The sequence below is a fragment of the Rhinolophus sinicus genome, chromosome 4 (genome assembly GCF_057876585.1).
Source record: "Rhinolophus sinicus isolate RSI-liver-muscle chromosome 4, RSI-T2T, whole genome shotgun sequence".
Classification (NCBI taxonomy): domain Eukaryota; kingdom Metazoa; phylum Chordata; class Mammalia; order Chiroptera; family Rhinolophidae; genus Rhinolophus; species Rhinolophus sinicus.
In genome coordinates, this window is record NC_142504.1 from 30,806,039 (window position 1) to 30,825,931 (window position 19,893).

The window sequence follows — 19,893 nt, forward strand, 5'->3', positions numbered from 1 at the left end:
TTTAAATTTTCAATACTTTTCTGTATTGTCTATCATAAGCACTTAATGTTTTATAACCAGGGGGAAAAAATATTTTAAAGAGGAAGTATTACCAGCAAAAAAATGAGCAGCTCATACAGACTGACGTTTAGCTTAAACATCTGAAGATGTGGGTAATGAGGTTAAAAGTAAAAATGGGTTTAGTAAGAAGCAAGATTTGTTGGTGAAGGAATTAAATCAGCCTTAAAAATTACTCCAAAGTGATTTATTTGGACAGTCGGTAACATGGCAATGTTTTTTGCTATACTTAAGGGAGACCGACATGAAGAAGATTTAATTGATCTTAATTTGAGTTGGTATGTGGTATCGAATATGGATGTTGCCTGGACAGAGTCCATATGTGGGCAAATGGCTGGCAGAACTCAACTGGAAAGTTTGGAGGCAACCTAAGGAAAAGGAAGTGAAAGTAGAGAAACAAATGGGAGATAGTGTTACCCTTACATGTAACTGCCTGCATGATATATGACTTTTTTAAAACACAATCATAAGGAAAAGATTGGATGCCACACATGGACACTGGAGTTAGACTGTACTTTTCCCCCTTGCAAAGCTGAGAGGGGGGGGGGAGAACTGGCGAGTCCTGAGTTTGGGACCTGCCCCTGGACCTGAGCAGGCCAGCAGCATGGCGCTTACTAAGCATGCAGTTAAGTGGTTAACTGTCCTGGGCATCCATTTGCTTGCATAGAAAATGAGGGACTCGGGTGCGGTGGCTTTTGTGGTTCCTCTTCTCAGTCAGGCATGTAACAGTTTGGGGTAGACAAGATACAGAAGTATGGGCAGGTTGGCAGTACATGATGTGACTCGCCTTCTCTTGAAATATCTGTGCTCACAGTGGACAGAGGCATCGGGACACATCCCTGGGTGAGCTGACTGAGGAACAGGCAACATGACAGGATCCAGATCTCAAGCTTTTATTCTGGTTGGAGGGATGGGCCAAACTAGGAAGAAGTTTAATAGGATTAAACATAAAGCCCTCCTTATGTTACTTCTTTAAGGCAACGAATTAAGTTACAGGAGACCTAGGTTAATAGCACTTCCTATGGAAAAGACTCAGGCTTTTGTTACTCACAAACTCAGTTTGAGTCAGGAGCGTAAAGAGGGTGTCAGAAAAGCGAAGGTTACAGTAACTGGCGTGTAGTGTTAAGGAAGTTTGACAGATTGGAGCCTAGCATCAGTCAAAAAAAAAAACCCAAACTCCAACATCCCTGGACCTCAATAAATGTCACTGGGTGTGGCTACATCTGTTGAATCTGGATGGATTCATTGTTTTCTCTGAAAAAGCTCTGAATTTGGTGGAAATTTTTAGGTGTAAGAAATATGTAAAAGAAATGGTATTAAATCATTAAGTGTCGAAAAGGGGTGACTTCCTTCCCATTTAGCATTCCCAAAACACAGTACATGTCTTGTGGTTTTCATTAGTTGATTAACTGTTTCATCATGTTTCTGGGCACACATCAATTCTCAAGGCCTCCCCGTGGCATCATTTTGGCACCAGAAATTACTTGATGAAGATATTGCTCTAGTTGTTAATTGTTCCACATACAGCTTTTAAATGTGTAGGAATTATTGCAAATATTTTAAGGCTTTAGAACAGGCACTTATCAATGTTCCATAAATCCTGGGTGGTGGGGGTAAGTATGTGAATAAATTAGGGGACCCATGAACCCCTAGGAAAGGTATATAATTTTTTACGTATTTGTCACTTTTGTCTGGGAAGAAGTCCAACGCTTTCATCAGTCTCAAACAATTCAAAAACAAATCCCTTCCCCCACCACCTATGTAATTTGTCTACTTCCTAGTGTGTAAACGGAGAGGCATCTTGCTTGTTGCTGACCATCTTGTGAGAACAGATCCTCCTTGAAATGCCAGTGACCTGCCATCAGTAGGGATTTTAAAGGATATTGCAGGCAAAGTAACAAAACCGTTTTAATTGAAATCTTACCATTAGAATAAATGAGAATTACCCCCTCTTCCTGACCCCACACAATAAAATTAGTTTTCGTTTTGAAAAGAAAATTCAGATTTATTACTTGCAGAATTTGGGTAATTTTTCCCCCCTTTCCCTTTTAACTTGTGAGTACAATTCAGTCTTCTCCAGGAATATTTTGTTCTGAGGTAAGTTCCAAAAAAGCTTGATCTTCTCAATGGGATATGTGTTTCATGTGGTTTTTCTTTTCAAATGGACAGGGTGCCAAAGCATGCTTTCTGCGGGACATTCCTTTCTCGGCCATCTACTTCCCCTGCTATGCTCATGTGAAGGCTTCCTTTGCAAATGAAGATGGGCAGGTTAGCCCCGGAAGCCTGCTCTTAGCTGGCGCCATAGCTGGTGAGTGTCCCTCACGGAGCTCTGTTACCACCCCCACCCCCTTGCCACTGCATGAGAGTTTTTGCTTATAGTTCTGACAGCACATACGAGATGGCTATAGATGGCTTTGAAGGGCTACTGAAAAGAAAAGGAAAGAAATCAATCTTCCTGCTGGCAGAGTAGACTATTCGTTTAATTTCTTAACTCCAGAAAAGTCTCAGTAAAAATTGGTGCATTTGGGGGTATTGTTGGATTCCCATTCAAGTTCCATACCAATTCATAGTTTAACTTCGTAGAATGAGTACTATTAAGTCAAAAGTATTAAAAATGTTTGATGCCTGTGCCTTCATGGTGTCTAAGCAAAATAGTGTATAAAAGCTTGTCCAGAATTGAAGCGATAATTATTATCATTTAGAGCAGGGGTGTCCAAACTGCAGCCCGCAGGCCAACTGCGGCCCGCAATCCCTTGTTAATTGGCCCGCAGCAAATTCCAAAAATATATTTAGTTTACTTAAATAAACCAGGTGAGGCAATACGTACTTCACCTCGAGTGAGTGGCCCGCTGTTTGTGTATTTTACCGCATATGGCCCTTGGTAAAAAAACGTTGAAAAAAGTTTGGACACCCCTGATTTAGAGAAAAGAAATATAGAACAACCGAAAATGACTTGGTCCTTATTAGAAACCTGATTCCTCCTTGCTGTGTAAGGTTATAGGCACTGGGTGTGTGTGTTAATTAAATCCCAGAGAGAAATGACTGTTATCTTTTTTTCAGTGTTACAGTAGTGAAAATATCAATAGAAGAAAAAAAATAGATGTGGACCTTAGCTTCTATGTCCCAGTATAAATCCCTAGAGGAAATTTGATTATAGCCACAGCAGGAATCAGTTTGTTCTTTGATGGTCCTCCTTGTCCAGAGATCCTAAAGGCCGGAACAATCTGGATTAGCTCTCCAGGTGGTGACAAACATTTAATGAGTTTACAAACCCTAAGGCAGTCATGGGATGCCTGGGTCCACACAGTTTTGATACAGGTGTCGTTCTCCTCAGATATGTGGCTTAAGTCTCCTGAGAACAACCCCCTGCTTTGAGAAGTTGCTTGTTGTTTTGTGGGCCCCATGTCCTGCCTGTGGCCTGGGGAGCCCCTGGAGAAAGGAACCAAGGTAGCTTCTCTTTCATTCTTAATTAATTCTTTTTCTTTAATGTTGGCACATGAAGCCGGATTGTAACTTCCTGGCTGCTCAGGAACTCTATACTCGTATGAGTCGCAATAAGACCTCTCTACCTGTATCAGGAAATCACGATTTCAAGACTAGAATATAAAAATTCTTGGCTTTAATGCCAATTTAGCTATTGACTCACTGTGTCTTTTGTGTCATTTACATATGTATAAATGATAATATTTTTGAACCAAAAGGTTAGAATACAATTTGTTTCAAATTACTCACTTGAAATAAGGTAGGACCTAATGGGAAGAATCAACATACCACTTAGTAGTGTGTGACTTTGGCCAAGTCACTTAACTTCCCCTAAGTCTTGGTTTCCTCGGCTATAAATGGAGATGGTAACTGTCCTGACTAGAAAGTGTGATTGTGAGCCTTAGTGAGAGTGCCCGTGTGAGGACTTAAGGCCTAGCATGGAGTAATTATTTAGTAAATGGTAGGCAGTAGTTCATTGAATCCAAAAGAGTCTATCTGTTAATCACTCCAAAAATCAATTATGAAATCAGAAGATAAATATTAGAGCTCAGATCAAAGTCTAGGACTCTCTCCAAGCTTTGTTTTCTTCACACCACAAAAATGATTGCCTTTCATTCTTCCTTTGGAGAAGATAACTCCTCAGATGTAATTTCATTTCTGGGTAGGGGTTTCCTAGGTAATCCTTACCACCAGAGTTATAGAAATTATGAGTAGATTTTTTTCTCTTTTAAGGTTTATATTCTTCTATTTTTATGATTATGAAAATAATCTTGCACGTCATAAAATATTTGGAAAGTACCAGAAAGCATAAATAGGAAATATGATCCATTATTCTACGACTCTAAGATATTTAACACTTTTTAACATTTTTTGCTAATTTTCTCCCCCTTGATGGTTTTTAAGAGTTGCAATCACACTATACATATGTGGTTTTTACTTAATATCTGAAGCATTGTTAGCCAAACAGCAAAATGGTTCATGGCATACGCTGTGGGGTCAGACTACCCAGGTTCAAATTCCAGTTTGTTCACTTAGAACTGTGTTACCTGCACAAGTTATTTAATTCTTTGCTTGTTCCTCCTATATATGAGGATAAGAATAGTCTTTGCCTCAGAAGATTATTATGGGGATTAAGTGAATTAATAGATATATAAAGATCCAGAAGCTATCTGGCACGTAAGTAGTTTTAAATGTTTGATAATAATATTAATTTTATTGTATATCATTTAAAACTTTGCAAACATAGTTTTAATTGCTGAATACTTATCTAATCTTCAATCTTAGATAACAATTTTTTTTCAAAAAAATTTAAACACATGGTGTAAAAAAATATCTTTGTGCTTAAAGGTTTTCCGCCTATTTTGGAGAAACATTCTCTTAAGTGAGTTTGCTGATAAAAAAAATTAAAAAATAAGATTTTTAAGGCATTGCCACACTATTCTTGAAAGTTTTAACTAGTTTACATCCCCCATGCTGCTGTTTTTTTAGCCCTATGACCATCCTATTGTCTTTAGAATTGGTTTCCAGATACCTTCTATATTTGGTATTTATTGATGTATTAACAAATTACACCAAAACTAACCAGCATAACACAGCAAACATTTATTATTTCACAGTTTCTGTGGGTCAGGAGCAGCTTCTCAGTGCCTCTGGGCTCCAGGTCTGTCATGAGGTTGCTGTCAAGATGTCAGCCAGGTCACTAGGAGGCTTGACTGGAGTTGGAGGATTCACTTTCAAGATGGTTCAATCACCTGGCCATTGGCAGGAGGCCTCAGTTCCGTGCCATATCGTTTCTCCTTAGTTCACCTTGGATGTCCTCATGACATGGCAGCTGGCTTCTCCCAGAGCAAAATGAAGGAGAGAGAGGAGAAGAGAGAAGGAAAGGGAGATGGGGAGGGAGGTGAGAAAGGAGGGGGAGTGGGAGGTAGTGTGGAGGGAAGGGAGAGGGATAGAGAGAAAGCAAAGCAGTAGCTGCGCTATCTTTCATGACCTGGCCTTGGAGGTCACACTCCTACATTTTCACACTGTCCTATTGGTTACAGTGATTAGCACTGTGTTATAGGCGATGAGATGATGATACAGGGGCAGAACTGTGAATACCAGAAAGTGAAGATCACTGAGGGCCATTTGGGAGCTAGCTGTCACACTTACTATGGAACATTTACCTTCATTTATCTTCCGCTGATTCTTCCACTTCCATGCAACGTGGGAAAATAGAAGACACTTTTTGTCATACTGGTTTTTTTCCTTCAAAAAGCAGATCAGCTGCAAAGCTTGACGATCTTTTATATTCCACAAATCTGTATAAACTATATAATGAGAACTCAACTACCTTCTTAATCTAATAACAGATAATCAGAAGCCAATGGCAAATGCCATAACTACCATTCTTATTAACAGTAGGGATAAAACATGGATGTCTATCATCCTTGTTTTTCAGCCTTATTTTGGAGTTTCCTGTCAGAGTCGGAAAATAAGAAAAAGAAGTAAGAGGCGAAAAATATGAGAAAAGAAGAAATGAAACTATCATTATTTGCAAATATTGCTTACCTGAAAATCCAAATTAAAATGCCTAAAATGTATCAGAATTAATGAGAAAGATTAGTAATATATTTTGTTATAAGATGGACATAAAAATCTATATCCAGTGGTAAGCAGATGTCATGGCAGGAATTAGGGCAACCAGCTGCTGACTGTAGAACTTTGCTGGCATGCTGGGCCCGACTGCTGATTTCAGTGTAGAGAAGGGCAAGAAGACTTGTCCAGAAGTGTTCCACGTGCTACAGCATCACACAGGGCAGCGAGCACAAAAATGCACACCTGTTTGGGCTGTAGGGTGGAAGATAGGTCATCCCCCCGCCCCCAGTTTCTCTTGTGGATACCAGTGAGAGCAAAAGTATTTCCTGTGGCGAGAACTCACAGATGCAGTATGTGCAGGATCCAAGGAAGCATATCCCAAAGCCAAAGTGATCGTTGTTTCCATTAAGAGATAGGAGAACATTCTGAAAGAAAACCAATAAAATGCACCTAAGCCATCAAAAAATCCCAACAAACAAACAAAAAACCAAGAGAGAAACAGAAAGGAGAAAAGCTTATCTCAAAATAAGCTATGATGAATAGTAGTTGACCACTAAGTTATTTATTATAAGACAGAAATGTCTTCATGATTATTTTATATGTATTTTCATATTTTATATAAAACACATTTTGTATAAAATATACTTGTTTATTTTATATATAAATTGGTCTCTTACACAGAATACACAGAATATTTTTTATTGAACAATCCTATTATAAATAAGACGGGTCTAAGATTAAATGAATATGATTATGCTCTCTATGTTTTGATAGTAATTTCAGTTATTCAGTAAGTACTATCTTTTTCCAAAAATTTGATTTAAAGTTAGATTACTTTAGCAATATGCAACTTTTTAACGGTTGTTGCTATCTCAAAACCTAGAAAATACTGTTTTTAAAGATTTATATATCTATTTATAAATTGGGAATATATTTAAATACTGGGAATATCTACCACATTAATTCACAGGGGTAGAGTAAGACTAACCAATATTTGAATTTATGTTCATGATCCAAAGTACCCCAGTGTGGGTGGACGGGTGGCTCAGTTGGTTAGAGCGTGAGCTCTGGGCAACTGGGCTGCCAGTTCGATTCCCACATGGGCCAGCAAGCTGCGCCCTCCACCAGTGGAATGAAGTCAATGAGCTGCCGCTAAGCTCCTGGGTGGCCAGATGGCTCAGTTGTTTGGAGCGTGGGCTCTCAACCACAAGATTACCAGTTTGACTCCTCGACTCCTGCAAGGGATGGAGGGCTGCACCCTCTGCAGCTAAGATTGAACACGGCACCTTGATCTGAGCTGCCGCTGAGCTCCCGGATGGCTCAGTTGGTTGGAGCGCATCCTCTCAACCACAAGGTTGCCGGTTCGACTCCTGTAAGGGATGGTGGGCTGCACCCCCTGCAACTAACAACGGCAACTGGAGCTGAGCTGCAACTTCCACAACTAAGATTGAAAGGACAACTTGACATGGAAAAGTCCCAGAAGTACACACTGTTCCCCAAGAAAGTCCTGTTCCCCTCCCTCAATAAAATCTTTAAAAAAAACAGAAAAGTACCCCAGTATGTCAAAAGGTGAGGTCCGAAGGAAGGAGCCTGAAATTAAGAAACCAAATTCTAATTCCTTCTGATTAACATGTTGCCTTTTTAATTAATGTAGAGCATTTCAATATGGCTTATAGATAATATCAAATAAAGGATATCTAATACTTCTCAAATTTTATAGAATGATCTATCGTGCCAGGTGGTCTTAATTGTCAGAACGATGAACAAGTCATTCTGTAGTGATGGTCTTACCTTTGAATTAATTAGCTTAGACTAAGTTGTAATTCAGGTTCAGGAATATCTTTAAAAGCTGTTCAAATCACAGACATGGAAGTATTATGTGTGTGTGACTGACCATGATGCTTTCACAAACGTATTCCAAGAATTAAGATAGAAGAGTACTGTTGGCACGTATTTGTTAATTTATGTCGCCATAAAGCTTAAGATCCTTACAAATATGATATAATGGAGAGGTTGGATTAAGGGAATGGACTGGCACATTCACCAGCTCTCCTCACCTCCCAAATACCTTAAAATGTGAGGAAATACATTTTTAAAAACTCCTTATTGGCACTAGAAAATGTTAGCGCCAGCCCTCAGAAGGCAGGAAACAGAACCATATTCATATTGACTCTGAAACTGGACTGCAGGATGCCCCAGCCCACAACACTGGCAGGAAACACTACTTTTATTAACGTAAGAGCAGAACCAGAGAATTTTAACCTGTGAGTGAACAATAGAACGCCTAGAGATGGGGAGGGATGGAGGTTTTAGGGTAAATCATTAACAAGAGTTAAAGACTTGCATTTACTGCAGGAAGGTCGAACTTGGGCCTCTCTTGTTATAAGGAGTTTAGGTAACACTTGAATCCAGGCTAAAAGCCCAGAGCTGTATTCTAAAGAAAGGGACTACTTACCAGGAGAGGACAGTTGTAAGGGACTGAAAGAAAGGAGAGCAAGGCTTAAGATAATTGCAGGCCTTTACCACAGATGCAGAAAAAAAAACCAAAAAAAAAACTAATGGCTGCTTTTCCCAAGATGGGTATAAAATAATTCCTTCTACTTCCTGAATGAAGCCTTCCATATTTCAGATTGGGAGATCTCCACTCCGGCGGCTAACTTAGCCCCTTGTATCCAGTTAACAGGCCTCACCCACCTCACAAAGCCCTCAGACAGCCCACCCATTCAGGAGAGAAGCCTGTGGGTGACACTGGCCTAGGGTAAGATAGAAGCCATCCACAGCACTAATCAGCCTATCCTTTGAACTTCAATATCAATAGACAGCCAGAGGTCCTCAGACAAGACAAGACGGAGCAATAAGGTAAGTAAACAGAAGAATTACAGAGAAAACAGGCAATTCAGGGAACAGAGAAGAACTTTTAAGAACTATAATTAGGGTCCTCAGATTTTAAAGGAACAATCAGTAAAGAAGCTTTCTTGAAAACTAATAACAGGATTGCCAAAATTAAAAATCCATAGATGGTCTGAATGATAGAATGGATATGATCAAAGACCAAACTAGGCATCTGGAAAATAAAATCATGGGGGGGTGGGGGAGGAACCAACAGCACTCTAGAATATCGAGCAGAAATACAGAGATGACAAATCAAAAAGTTTTAGAGACCTGTAGGATTGATCGAGGAGGTCTAACATTCATTGAATAGGAGTTCCCTCCGGAGAAGTAATAAGGGAAGGGAGACAACACAATGAGTAATAGAAGATTGACTTCTCATCTGTAGTACTGGATACCTTCAAAGTGCCAAGGGGAGGGTGTTTTAAACCTGGATTACATTCTGAAGCACACTAGTATTTTGGGAGAGAGGGCAAAATTCAAGTTACTTTCTCCCGTGCCAGGACTCAAAGGTTACCCCTCAGACCTCTCTGAGGCAAAATGAAAAATGAACTTAAGAGGGAAATGTGGGATATATGAAATAGCAAATAAAGTTCATCCTGAGAGTAGGACAAAATAACTGCTGTGTCATACTTTTACAAGAAGGTCGTTGGGAGGCAGATAAAGGAAAGACAAAAGTAGTGTGCTGAAGTCCTCAACTTGCTGGTGAAGGATGTAAATGTTAATTAATGGTACACATTGTAAATACTACACCTATGTAATGCATAAAATATTTAAATAAATTAGTGAGGAAAAGGTGGAGATCAAAAGGGAAACAACTAGAAACAGAAAAAACAAAAATCATAATAGAGGATAGCAGAAATAACCACAATAACAGCCACGATTGAATGGATTCAATGCCCCTGATAAAAAAGAGACATTTTTAGACGAGTTGCGAAAGGAAAGCTAGTCACCTGAAGTTTGCAAAAACAGAAAAATTGAAAGAGAATGGATTGAAAAATATGTACCGGGCAAATACCAACAATAAGCAAGTTTAGCGATATTAATGTCAGACTAAATGGAATTTGGGGATTAAAAATAGCATTCAGAAGCACAGGCATATTTTACACTTACAAAAGATAAAATTCACTAAGAAGGTAGATTGTCATCAACCTCTATATAGTGTCAACATAATACTGTCTTATAAAACCTAAACTTAAAACTATGAGACAAGAACATGATACTTTCTTACGCTAAATGAGAACCTTTACACTTCTATAAAAGCTGATACATCAAAGAGATAAGTTAGATAAAACTCTTAACCTTGATCCAAAATAAATAGATTAACTGTGCAACCTATAAACAGAGAAGCACAGTCTTTACAAATATTAATGGGATATTTATGAAAATTAAGGATGACCCGCCTGAAGTTGTATTTTGCCAGTTATGCTTGCTTTTTCTACTCTCTAGTTGGTGGACCCCCTTAAAGAGTGACACATTTTTATTGGTTGGAGAGCACCCCAAATTGTTCCTGTCTCACTGGTAGTGGGGTGGTCCCAAGGTCTCACCGTTTGTCTATCACCAAGTGTCAGGTAGGCTGCCAGTCCCCTCCCTCCTGAGGAACCTAGAAGAAGCCTCCATTTCCTAGCTTCTTGCCCCAGCCTCCCACCCCCATCTTTGGGAAGAGAAAACTTGACCTCTTGATCAGTGTTGTCTTAGCCTTTTGGAAGCCAAGCAAATTCACTCAAGAGTCTTTGCCAACCCTGGCCCCGAAAATCAACAGATCTCTGGTGGCCAAGCTCTTCCCAGTAGATGCTGCTGTCTCAACCTTGCTTTCCAGCTGCCTGTTTCTATTCTCTGGGTTCACTAGAAATCCCCTGTCTACAGAGATATCCAGTTTCCCTGAGACCCTCACAGCTGTCTGGTTAGGAGAGATGGGAACCTGGGATGGGAGGATGAGAGTCTTGTACAGGCTACCATAGTCTCCCCACCTCACCACACACACACACACACACACACACCAGTTTTGCCACACAGCTTATTAAACATCTTAAACATTTCTTTTGGAATATTCCACTAATCAGTATCTTTTCTCCTTTCCCCACCCCATACTTCTGTCTTTTTTCATAGTAAGGAACTATTTATGAAAACTACCCTAACTGAAGGAAACTTTTTACCCCTTTTACTGCTGGTGTGTCTGTCAGTCACACTCGGACATGCCTGCCCACTCTTGTGAGGAGGATTTTATTGCATGTCTAAAGCAGACAGCCTTGCTAAACTCTTTCTAAACCAGGAAGTAAAACAAAATTGGTGGTGTGAACACTGGGTTTCTAAGCATTTTTCATGTTTCCTTCCATTTTGTTGGAGAATAAATTTCTGGCTCAAAGTTAAAATAATTCCTCCAAGCTAATAGGAAATTCGGTATGACCTATCCAGTGAAGCAGCGGATATAAAGGAAGCTTTTTCACATGCAAAAATGTGATGCATTTTATAAAAAATGGTTACTTAAGATGAATGTTTGAGGAGCTCAGTCAAGATGGAAGTGGAAGAGATTCAGCTTAGTAATAAAAATGCAAACGTGTACTATGCACATTTCCCCAGACACACATGCACACTCTGTAACTTTAAAGCTGTCTGTTAGAAGGATGAGATGTAGTTGTGAGCCAGACCACGTTGGTTTGGACAGAAATTCTTACAGAATTATTAAGCCTTAAAAAAAGCAAAGGAGATTTATGCATCTGCATTTGACCAATTTGGTTTGGAATAGGTTCATAATGGAAAAGTAATAAAACCATAAGAGACAGTGTCTTCTGAGTACAGTCTCGCTTTTAAAATATCTAAACATGGGCTGCCCCATTTTGGATAAAATGACTGTAGAAAAATTTCCCATTGGTAATTTTGGGAGGGTTTGTTGGTGGTGGTGTTGTTGTTCCCTTTTCATTGATTATCAGCCAGTATAAATTTTAAGCGTTCTGTCAAATATTTTTTTCTGGAGATGTCAGTCTTATGAAAAAGGAATCCTAAAGTGTTATCTGTGGAAGTCTTCCCTTCTGGTCTCCCCCACACACATACAAGCACTCACACACAGTGTTTGTTTAGCTATCAGTAAAGTCTTTTTCTGGTGTAACTGGAGAGGTTAGGGTTTGGAGGATAGGGGGTGGTTGAATGTGTACGAGAAGGCACCTCCTGGGACTGCCAGCAGCCGCAGAAAAGCATGAAGAGGAAACGCATAACAAGCTTCACCTCTGAAAAATCGGACCTAATAACTTTTCGGGTTTCTAATTTCAGAAGGAAAGCAAAAAAAAAAAAATTTTCTCCGTTTGTTCTCAACTACTTGAAATACGGTTATTGATAAATAATTTCTTAAAACCATTCAAGAAAAGAGTAAAAGCATAACAAATGGAGGTCGGGTGATTTGGGGAAGCAGAGGTGAAGAGTGTAGGTGAGTCACTACAGACGAGATAGTCACGCTGTACTTCCTAGAGTGGACAGTGAAATAGGCATTTGATTTCGTCGGATTCTTAACTTTCTTTCCACAGCCAGTAGTTCAAAGCAGTTATTTTTATATAGTGAGAATGTGACCGCACTGCGTTGGTGTTGTCTTTCCTGCAGGTATGCCGGCGGCATCTTTAGTGACCCCTGCTGATGTTATCAAGACTCGATTACAGGTGGCTGCCAGAGCTGGCCAAACCACTTACAGCGGAGTGATGGACTGCTTTAGGAAGATACTGCGGGAAGAAGGCCCAAAAGCTTTGTGGAAAGGAGCTGGGGGTATGGAAATAATTTGTCCTTAACTAAACCTTTGGTATTAGGTAAACTTTTAAAAATCTAATTATATCTGTTATTTCCCCATTTTTTTGAAGCTCGTGTGTTTCGATCCTCACCCCAATTTGGTGTAACTTTGCTGACGTATGAATTGCTACAACAGTGGTTCTACGTTGATTTTGGAGGAGTGTAAGTATCATTGCTAAACCTGCAGCTAAACGTCAGCGGCTTCTCATACTCAGTCATCATGGAAAAAGGTGCATCAGCCTATGCCCTAGGATGAATTAAGAGAAGATGCAGGAAAATATTCAAATCATGTTATCAAACCCATTTCCAAGGGAAACATACAACTGACTAGAATTCCACAACTCCTGGATGATACAGATTTTCAGTTGTTGAATGTTGTTTTTACCAAGATAAAACAAACCTCAGATTCTCCCTCTGTTTTCTTCTTTTAGGAAACCCGTGGGGTCAGAGCCAGTTCCTAAGTCCCGGATCACACTGCCTGCTCCCAACCCTGATCACGTTGGGGGCTACAAACTGGCAGTTGCAACGTTCGCAGGGATTGAAAACAAATTTGGACTTTACCTACCTCTCTTCAAGCCATCAGCATCTACCTCAAAACATCCTACCGGAGGCCCCTAGGAGGGGCCTGGGATGTTGCTATAGCCCTGTTGTCACATGGGGAGAGAACGCCCCATTTTGGATTGAAGCAATATTTTATTCCTTTCACGTCTATATCTTGTTGAAATTCAAATGCAGGCTTTTTATAAAGTGAAATCATTCATTTTCTTTGTGTTTTCTTTACCAGATCATTGTAAAAGTATTCGTAATTATTCTTTGGGGCTCTGCTCACAAACCTTTGGTTGTGTCAGACGTTTGCTGCGATTTGGTTAACACAGGATTAGGGAGAAAGCACGTCTGAATAGAAATTGGAGCTGTTCTACTTGGAATAGGATTATAATCCCAAAGAGGCTACTGAAAGGCAGTCATGCTGTCCAGAGCACAGGATTCCACGTGTTTAAACTGGTAGAAAACTGGGTACATATTTATAAAAGTAAAAAGCACTGGAAACAATGAAAACATGATCAGAAATAGCTAGCCCAGCTTCAGATTTTAAACATGCACTAATTCTGCCTCTGGATTATATTATGAAGCTTTTATGTGAAACGTTTTTTTTTTTTTTGTAATGAAAACCATATTGAAGATGTTTAATAATCATATACTGTTACTGGTACCAAGACTACGAATGAGAAGTCTTTGTACTCCAGGGGCGTACTCTTGGAATTTTATTGTTTATTAGCACCTCTTCTGGATGTGCTAATTTTAGGTAACTGCCCATAGGACACACATGTGCTGATTACTGCCTATTTCAGTAAACTTCAGAAAAACGCATACCCCCTATGCCTGGTACCTGTGTTAATTCCCTCCCGATCCCCCTCAGTTGGCACCCATTTGCTTTGAAAACCCACTTTATCTTGAATCATGTGAGACAAATATGTTCTAATGTAAGTTTCTATTTAATTTGTGGTCCCTTGCATAGTGGTCAGAAGGCTTGTGTGTTTGTGAAGGAGGAAATAAACTATTTTTAAAGCTATTCTTTTTTCTTTGCATGTCACATGGTGAATAATTGTCATTATTGGACTCTCTGTTTTGTTTTGAGGGGGATTTTATTCATATCAGCATGGCTATATCTTGGTCTTTTAAAGCAATGTGTACCGTCATTTTCAGTATGCCAGTTTGCCATTTTCACAGTAAGAGAAACTACATTTAACCATTGATAAATTAATAAGCAAAGAACCTAGCAAACTGACACTTTCATTCTCGTCATCTCGAGCACTGTATAGTTGCTTATCATAAGAATTAAAGTTTCACTGCAAATTGGGCATGAAAACTGGTATGAAATGATGGCAATTATGTTTTCTCTGACTCTTCCTCATACTAAAACGATATACCACTGTATCTGACATTTGGTAATTTTTGGCCAACACTATAATGATCTGGGGAAAGAAGCTGGTCTAGAACAGAATTTAGGGCTCTTCTTAGACTACAGTCATGCTGCTGACAAGGCTACTGATTAATCTATTGGTAGTCAGGTTGAACATTCCCATACATAACAGAAAGCCATTTTTCAAGCTCTGTCTTGCTGTGGGTCAGTAGGTTGACATTCAATTACTGTTAAAAATTGGGAGGAGTCAGTGCCATCCACAAAGTCTGATTTTTTTTTTTTTGTAAGTGAACAAAAGCGTTGTTATCCTCCCCAGAAACAGGACACATACCTACATGGTTCCCTCCATGGTTTTGCTTTGGCAAAACCAAGAGAAAACCCCTCCCTCTACCCTTATCCTCACACCCCTATTCCCACTCAATGTGATAAGTGATAAATGTTTACATTTTAACCTCAAAGACCAGTCACAAAACTCCAAATAGGTCTTAGAAATGTGGATGGTGTTATAATAACAAGGCACTCAAACCTTTGGTCTTTTGAATGTGCAGAAAAGTCCCTGAGTGTAAATCTCTGCATTCCTTTTTTTCACTTGCATGAAATCATACAGATCAAATTTTCACGTGATAAACACTGACGCAAAATCTCATAAATGGTGCATTGCTCTGTCTGCTTCTTCAAGAGCTGTTATGTTTGGTGGGATAGTGTCTTGGCTTCACTTAGACTTAACCTGTAGCTGAGGGCACTTCTTAGTAAATGAGATACCAGAAGTACTAAGAGGCAGAAGGAGACAGGCCCAAAGGGTTATGTTTCTTTAAAATCCTTGGCTTATACTGTTCGGGGATCAGCCCCGACTTGAGACACTTTGAAAGAGGTCTAATTTCCATCTGGAGTTCTGCTCAGTGGGTGGCGTGACTGTGACATCCTTGAACAGGACTGCAATCACCCTGTGGTGAAAACCACGTCAAATTTGTTCTGGGTTTTCCTTCTTCCTGAAGTGACAGCACAATACGTCGCCAGTGCTGCGGCTGCTGTTCGTGCAGCCAGCCGTTTCCCTCCTTAACGCGGAGGAACTGGAAGACGTGTAACTGCCACACACTTGCCCGCCCACCCATCCCCCTCTGCTCTGCCAGCCCTGGAGTCTTTCAGCTCTGCCCTTGCTCCACCTCGTGATTGCTTGAGGGGTGGGAGAGAGGCCTGACTTTCGTAGCAGTTTTTTTTTTTTTTTTTTGCAAGGAGGGGAAAAAATGTGAAGCTGACCACAAAGTGAACACACTGATTCTTGGGTTCCAGTCGTGGCTGGGTTTCTTGAGGCTGGGTGGCATGCTGTCGCCAAGCTCATGCTACACCTCATAACCCACAACCATTTGCTGAGCTCCCTGGGGTCGCCTTAATCCCAGCAGCCAGGGTTGCACAGGGGAAAATAAGAATTCTGGCACAAAAAGGAGTAATTTAAATGCTTATTGCATTTCAAGCTTCAGTTTTTACTTAGCTAAAATATTTACCATTGCTGGAAAACAATGTTTAAAATTTTGTGCTTATATGTTATTTAATGGTGTGGCCTATGTAAACCTCAGGATGCTTACATTTTGACAGTCTTCTGGAAATGTTTAACAGCACATAACTCAGCAAGCAGGGAATAAAAACGGGAACAAATTGTGCTTGAAACTGTTTGTAACCTCCTCCAGCTAGGTATTCAGCAAGGCACATTAGAATTCTTCAGGTAGAGAGAGGGAAATCTCCAATAATGCAATTTGATGAATCCTGTTTTGTAGCCCCATTTATCAACCTTTTAGATAAACCCTCTCTAAAAGTCATGTGCCTTTTACCGCAGAAGCCATGCTTGTGGGGATGAATTTGTGTCTTTGCCACTGAGCAAAATCTCATTTTAAATGCAGGGTAATCAAATGATTTCAGGATGTGGATTTTTCCAAAGATTTTTAAAAGACACGTTCCCTGGTAAGAGCAGTGAAATGTTCTTTCCACAAAAGGGGGTACTGCCCACAGAGGCGTGTGCCTTTTGTTTTACCTTTTGAGAATAACTCAACCCTCACCAAAGAGTTCTACTTTCCATGTTATGCAGACCACGGGGGTCACTGCTCCATTTTAAAGTCTGAGGCAGCTAAAAGCATTGCCACCTCTCTCTTAAAACAGTGGCAGTCTTCATATTGAAAACCTAGACTGGGCTCCACGAGGGCAGGGACTGTGTCTTTAAAACTTAGTGGGCTCTCCATTATTATTTTGAAGGATGGATGGATGGATGGATGGATGGATGGATGGATGGATGGATGGAAATTTTAAGAATTTTGTTTTCCAATGAGCAATCTCTATTCCTACTTTACAAGGCCTTTTCTGCTGCTGTATTAAAACCATAACTGAAAAAAGTCACAATCTTAAGCATTATTCAGTTACTTTAAAAGCCATAAATATATCTTTTATTAAAGCAACTACTGTTATTTAAAATTGGTTTCAATTAGTTGGTGACTTTGAGTCAGGAACTGTCATATAACTTACATGGTATTTAAATTTTCTGGTCATGGTTAAAAATAAAGCTTTAAAAAATCATATCCTTTGAGATCAGTGTTACATTGGGGTTAAGATATATGATTAAAGTAGTTTTCCTGATTAGTGACTATTAATTATTTACAACTAATTCCCTCTGTTCCTCTCACTGCCTATGTGTCCTTAGAAGCACAGTGGCAAGCTTTGCTTTAGAAGCTACGGAGGACACCGGGAACTCTCTTTCAGAAGGGTTTGTTTTTAGCTAATGCATTAATTGACTCCAAAAGCGTCCAAATGGAACACTCTGCTTTCATCTGCTGGGGTAACCTAATAAAATAATGTTGTTTGTTTTTAGATTCCTGGCTGTTAAGGGGGTTTTGCTCAAGGCAAAACCACAGTCCCCTCAAATAACTTTAGAAGGAAAGTTAAGAAGACACACTAATTGTGCCTGTCTGAGGCTGCTTCTCCAGGTCACAGACACACCCCCACACACTGGTCTGGCCACCAGGGCTCCAGTGCCCACTGCGCTTTGATTCCTGCCCCATTGGAGAATGCTTGATTTTGCAGTGGAGCAGTTCTTAAGGTGATTTAAAATGGACTCAAGCTCTCAGCACAGACGTGTGCAAGCACACTACAGTCTGTCCTATGGTGGGGGAGAAGGAAGTACAGATTAATGAAAAAAGACGCATTAAAGCACTTTTCCTTATCTCTCATCACCCTCCTCTACCATCCTTTGCTACTTAGCCCAGTTCTAGCTCTGGTCTCTTATTGGCTGCTTTCAAATGAGAAAGGGGCAAGTAGTTCTGCCCCACCCTGGAGTTCTTTGGCTGGTCGGGACTCATTAAATATGAGGTATTACATGCCAGGCATGATCTCTTTAAATCTTCCCCACAACCCTTAAAGTGGGTACAGTAAGTCCTCACTTAACATCACCGATAGGTTCGGCAACTTTAAGCAGAACGACATATAATGAAACAAATTTTACCACAGGCTAATTGATAAAAACAAGAGTTAAGTTCCTATGGCATCTTATCAATGTTATAATGAAATGACATTGAATGAAACGTTATTCAAGGACCTGCTATACTATTCCTTTCCCCGTGCTACAAATGAGGGAACCGAGACCCAGAGAGATTAAGTGGTCATATCTCGCTCATGGTCTGTCAGCTACTAGTAACTGAGGGTGCTAGGATTTGAATCCAAGTCTGATGGGCACCTACGCCCTGTTCTTTCCCAACGAGGGTTTCTCAACAAAGTACAGAAAATTCTTATAATAGTCTATGCCCAGAAATTCTTACTGTCCCCAATTCTCAGTATCAGATGTATCATTTCCAGCTTAGAATAGAAGGAAAGGGTGATTGGTTATTTACCACAGTAAGTGCATTTGTTATCTCAGAGAATTCCAGAGCCTGAGGACCAGGTAAATCCTGACAAGCCTTTTGAGGTTCATCTTAAAGTATTTTACAGCTTATTAAAGTCACTAAAGAGAATATTAAGGTAAACTTGAAGCATTTGCCCCACGGGTTTGAAACTGGAAGGTAATGTGGAAAAAGCAGAGGTAAATTTACAAACTGTTACCGTGCAACGTGATATGATGCGAACTGAACTGGACCATCTTTAAAATCTCTACTATAATTAGAAAATGCCATTCTTCAACAGAAGTTGGAAATAATGGAAAACCAAGTTAAAAGTAAATATCTATGGGTATTTGGCCTCAAAGTGTGTCTGGAGGGAATGGAGACAGTTTACAGAATGTGGGATTTGCTGGAATTACTTTTAGACATAAAATCTCCGTCACCACTAATGGTGGAAAAGTCTTATTCTATTCCCAACAAGTTTCCTGCTGTCCCTAAAGTTAAAGGAGAGGTTATCTACTATTGCTTCCCATTTTGCTGCCCTCTCCCCCATTCTTATATAAATGAAAGCAGATTACTGACTAAGTCACACCAAAAATATACAGCATTTTCTTTATTTATGTATATGCATGTAAAAATGTCATGTTCTATTTCCTTTTCAAGAGTGATATATTTCGAAGTGTGAATTTCTGTTTTGAAGCAGAATTTACCTACATAAGTTCTAAGTAGAGAGACATGCTTTATCAATTTGAGAATTTATGTCTCCTGACAATTAGCCACTCCATGTAAGTGGCTGCTTTTTATGATAACCTCTTCATTTGGGCCAGGTTTGGTATTATAAGAGACCTTCACTCTGTTCGAGGAAAATCAGAAAAATGAAAAATTGGGAATGAGGAAAATTGAAACAGGCATTCTTTTTTTCTTCCGAAGACAGAAGTGAAGTGATTGCTGATGTCTGTTGAATTTTATTACTGTGGAAAATAGAGATTTTTTTTCACACTTTCAGTCTCAGCCTTTGTCCTGCCTCACTATGTCGCCCATGCATTTTGTTCTTCTTAATTGAAGAGGCAGTTCACACTTGACCTGGAACTTCAAGTTACCTGGGACCCCTACTTGTAAAGTGCTTTCTCGCTTTTCTTTAATAGTTTGCCTGTTTGAGAATGAATGTAGAGAAACTAGCAATTCTGTCTCTTTTTGGTACTTGAAGTTGAACATAGTGTTTTTTCCTTTTATTCAGTTTAGAACGTGTCTTGATTTGGTTTAATAATTAAGCCTTCTAAGCCTTAGCCACACATTTGAGGCTAAGTTATTAAAATTATAATGCCATTTGACATAGATACA

The 19,893-nt window shown here is 39.7% G+C and overlaps 1 protein-coding gene across 2 annotated transcripts in view; it reads left to right on the forward strand.

The window, feature by feature from the left end:
- SLC25A13 (solute carrier family 25 member 13) overlaps positions 1–14,347 on the forward strand; it is a 178,512-nt gene extending 164,165 nt beyond the window's left edge. For both annotated transcript variants that reach the window (XM_019729757.3, XM_019729758.3), the window contains exons 15-18: positions 2,227–2,365; positions 12,598–12,756; positions 12,849–12,939; positions 13,209–14,347. In XM_019729757.3, the coding sequence (XP_019585316.3) occupies positions 2,227–2,365; positions 12,598–12,756; positions 12,849–12,939; positions 13,209–13,395 (576 nt within the window). In that variant the 3' untranslated portion in view covers positions 13,396–14,347. The remainder of the gene's footprint in view (positions 1–2,226; positions 2,366–12,597; positions 12,757–12,848; positions 12,940–13,208) is intronic.
- Positions 14,348–19,893: the final 5,546 nt, after the last annotated feature.